At 43.0% G+C, this 3,854-nt stretch overlaps 1 protein-coding gene across 3 annotated transcripts in view; it reads left to right on the top strand.

Annotated features, from left to right (window-relative positions):
* Nucleotides 1–716: 716 nt before the first annotated feature.
* Nucleotides 717–3,854, top strand: part of snx6 (sorting nexin 6) — a 50,837-nt gene continuing 47,699 nt past the window's right edge. The window contains exons 1-2 of one of the 3 annotated variants that reach the window (XM_043697874.1): nt 717–762; nt 892–939. In XM_043697874.1, the coding sequence (XP_043553809.1) occupies nt 757–762; nt 892–939 (54 nt within the window). In that variant the 5' untranslated portion in view covers nt 717–756. Of the gene's footprint in view, nt 763–888; nt 940–3,854 lie in introns of all 3 variants that reach the window. The other 2 variants (XM_043697873.1, XM_043697875.1) reach the window with 2 other exon arrangements.

Here is a 3,854-nt window from a genome sequence, read left to right on the forward strand (position 1 = left end):
CCAGTGGTGTGGACAGTGGTACACTGGGTGACCTCCCTGTGCCCCAGTAGTGGGGACAGTGGTACATTGGGTGATCACCATTTGCCCCCAGTGGTGGGGACAGTGGTACACTGGGTGACCTCCCTGTGCCCCCAATGGTGGGGACAGTGGTACACTCGGTGACCTCCCTGTGCCCCCAGTGGTGGGGACAGTGGTACACTGGGTGATCACCATCTGCCCCCAATGGTGGTGACAGTGGTACACTGGGTGACCTCCCTGTGCCCCCAATGGTGGGGACAGTGGTACACTGGGTGACCTCCCCGTGCCCCCAATGGTGGGGACAGTGGTACACTGGGTGATCACCATCTGCCCCCAATGGTGGTGACAGTGGTACACTGGGTGACCTCCCTGTGCCCCCAATGGTGGGGACAGTGGTACACTGGGTGACCTCCCCGTGCCCCCAATGGTGGGGACAGTGGTACACTGGGTGACCTCCCCGTGCCCCCAGTGGTGGGGACAGTGGTACACTGGGTGATCACCATCTGCCCCCAGTGGTGGGGACAGTGGTACACTGGGTGACCTCCCTGTGCCCCCAGTGGTGGGGATAGTGGTACACTGGGTGGTCACCATCTACCCCCAATGGTGGGGACAGTGGTACACTGGGTGACCTCCCTGTGCCCCCAATGGTGGGGACAGTGGATCCACCTCCCCGTTTATTGCGTCACGGAGTTCCCTGATTGTCACGTGAGCCCGGGTGCCTCTCTCGCTGCTGCAGCCATGATGGTGGGTCTACTCGATTGGAGTTCATTCCTGGATTTTTCTTGTTTTTTTTTGTAACGGAGCACAATGTAAGGCGCGGATATTAATATTGCTGTTGTGCAGTGACAATGTTTCGTTCTGTTCAATCAGCAGGAAGGGTTGGACGACGGCCCCGACTTCCTGTCAGAGGAGGACCGAGGAGTAAGTTTTTGCTGTTCCCAGTTTCTGTGTCTCCAGTCTTGGGCCCTCAGTTGGGCCTTACCTGGGAAATCAGGGAAATTCAGTCACCTGAGGGCTTCAGCCCTTCCTTTTCGTGGATCGCTCACCATTTCATCCGCCAGCCTGTCCTGTTTTCGTAATTTATTGCACTTAAGACGCCTTTTATCAAATGTGTATCTGTAGCAGCTTTCGTATGTCCCCAAATTCTTTATTTTCTCACATCGACGTAGAGTCTTAAGTCTTAACATTAATTAACATTCCTATTTGCTATTACAGGTTTTGATTACCAGTTATTAAATCAGCTTTTAAGAAGTTTAGCTGCAACAGGATATTCATGTCATTTGTGTATGTTGGTTAAAGAAGCGCGTATGAATATTGCAGTTTAGGAAGGTTTTTCGACAATTGTAACTTTCATTCCTCAGGCAGCTTATTTTTTTTCTCTGGGAATAGATAGGCAGAGATCAAGGGTCTCCAGTGGCTGTGATCTTTGCAGCTCCATTCCCACTTCAGTCCGAAATTCAGCTGTTTGAACTGTAAACAAACAGAATAAACTAGAAATCTGTTTGCTGTCCTGCCTTCATAAAAGATCTGGAGCATTGTGAAATCAGACTACTTTTTTTTAAAGCAAGTTATTGATACTGCCACAAATTATCTCCTAAGATTATAATGTTATTATTGTGTTCTCTTTCCCATGTCCTGCTTTATATCAGTGGGAACAGTTATCTTGATCATTTTGTGATATATTTTTGAGATTGCCCTCTTGCAAAAGTAGTGGCTAAATCAATTTGCCAAATTATGTACAGGAATAGCATGCCTGGAAGCATGTTGCAAGGGTGTTGCATAGTGCTGAATGAAATTGTGAATTCACCCCTCCATAAGATGTGAATAGATAAATTGGATCAAAAGTATTTTGAATTTTTGTGTGAAAGTGCATAAGTTTTGTTAATGGTGATCTAATAATGCCGATGTTTTTGTCTAAAAGGATAGATTAATATACAAGTTTATTTGCATGTCAAGTAATACTCCAAGGTACTGATCGAGCACAATATTTAAAGCCAGTATTAAAATCACCTCCCTAAGTCATCAAAATACCTTTTCCAACATACATCATTTGCAACTTAATAAATGATATTTAACTGAGAGGTGGTGTTTGTTAATAATTTGCATATTGGTTTCCTCAGTATAAATCTCTTGTCAGCCCTTAAGAAGAAGAAAATCCTCAGTGCTTTAAGTCCAGTGGTTTTGAAGTTAGAGGTGTTGATCAAATGTGATGAAGGACACAATTGTAGAAATTATTGGTCACACTACTAGGTTATAAGTGGCTGTTTGTGTCAAGACCATGTACAATTTAATTTGCATGTGAAGAAAAAAATAGTTGACCAGGTTTATTTCCAATTCAATCAACCTGACCTGGTGTTTCCTGATCGTTTTTCAGTTTAGCTCTGAACCACTTCAAAGTTGTTGAATAAACACCAAAGTTTATATTTTATCACACAATTTACTGAATGTTGTTGAACTGGCTAAGGGGGAGGCTGAAGAGAATGAAACGTTACACAGTTAATTGCTACTTGGCATTACTGAAAATATTTTAACAGAACAAACAGAATGCTTTGTTGTGAAATTAGTGTAGAGCGTAAGTTTGAAAACATGGTACAAAAGTTATTTTGTGTTCTGGTTAAATTTTAACTTATGTAGTACATTTGGTATCAGTTACTAAAGCTTAACCAGAAAACCAAGCTTGGAATCAATACAAAGAAGAACTGTAGGGCAGATTCCTGAAACCTGATTTATATTTCTGTGCAAATGGATGAGTTTTGAATAGGTTAAAATCAGGCCTGCAGCCAGTCTAAGCACAGCCCAATTTCACAAATAAGCAGTATTTGAGGAATAAATCGTGAGCGGAAAGGTTGGCTTTCCCATATTGACATAAGTTACCAAAGTAGATTAAAAGTTGTTAATTTAGGGCACTACTTTAAACTAAACTTTTAACTGTTGTGTAAAGAGAAATTGTTAGATACTGGTCAGGGAAAAGTTAAGGATTCAGGTGGCACTTCAGAGTGATTAATGCTTAGCTTAGTGAAAGTAAAAGCTGGAATCATTCAAAATGTAGTTTGTGTTGGAGGGATACTAAGTTTCTACAAGAATAAAATAACCTTCCTTATCTGTGCTTTATTTTTGTATGCCAAGGTCTTTCCCTGGATTGGGGAAGTCCAAAACTAGAGGGCGTAGGTTTAAGGTGAGAGCGGAAATATTTAAAAGGGACCTGGGGGGCAACTTTTTCATGCAGAAGGTGGTGCATGTATGGAATGAGCTGCAGAGGCTGGTACAATTACAACATTTAAAACACATCTGGATGGGTGTATGAGTAGGAAAGGTTTAGAGCGATATGGGCCAAACGCTGGCAAATGAGACTAGATTAATTTAGGATATCTGGTTTACATGATTAAGTTGGACCAATGGGTTTGTTTCCGTGCTGTTTGACATATGTGTCTGCTTTGGGCAGATTGATGAGGACAAAGCTAAAGTAAGTTTTTGTTTGGTTTGTCTCCTGGCCATAGCATACCAGCAGCCAACAGTCAGTAATGGTGCTACTGAACCATTCTTAGTGTTAGTCATTAAAGTTCCTCACCCAGAGTTAATTCTGTGCCCTAGCTGTGTTCGTCCCAATTGTTGCTCAACATAAAGGAGTGCTGATTTATCAAACATGTTGTGGGGGTGGTAGGGGTAAAAACGATGACTGCAGATGCCTTCCACATCCATCAAAGTTTTACTTGCACATCCACTAATATCATTTATTGTATCCGTTGCTCCCGATGAGGTCTCCTCTACATTGGGGAGACTGGACGCCTCCTAGCAGAGCGCTTTAGGGAACATCTCCAGGACATCTGCACCAATCA

This window comes from Chiloscyllium plagiosum, chromosome 10, assembly GCF_004010195.1.
Source record: "Chiloscyllium plagiosum isolate BGI_BamShark_2017 chromosome 10, ASM401019v2, whole genome shotgun sequence".
In the NCBI taxonomy this organism is placed as follows: Eukaryota; Metazoa; Chordata; class Chondrichthyes; order Orectolobiformes; family Hemiscylliidae; genus Chiloscyllium; species Chiloscyllium plagiosum.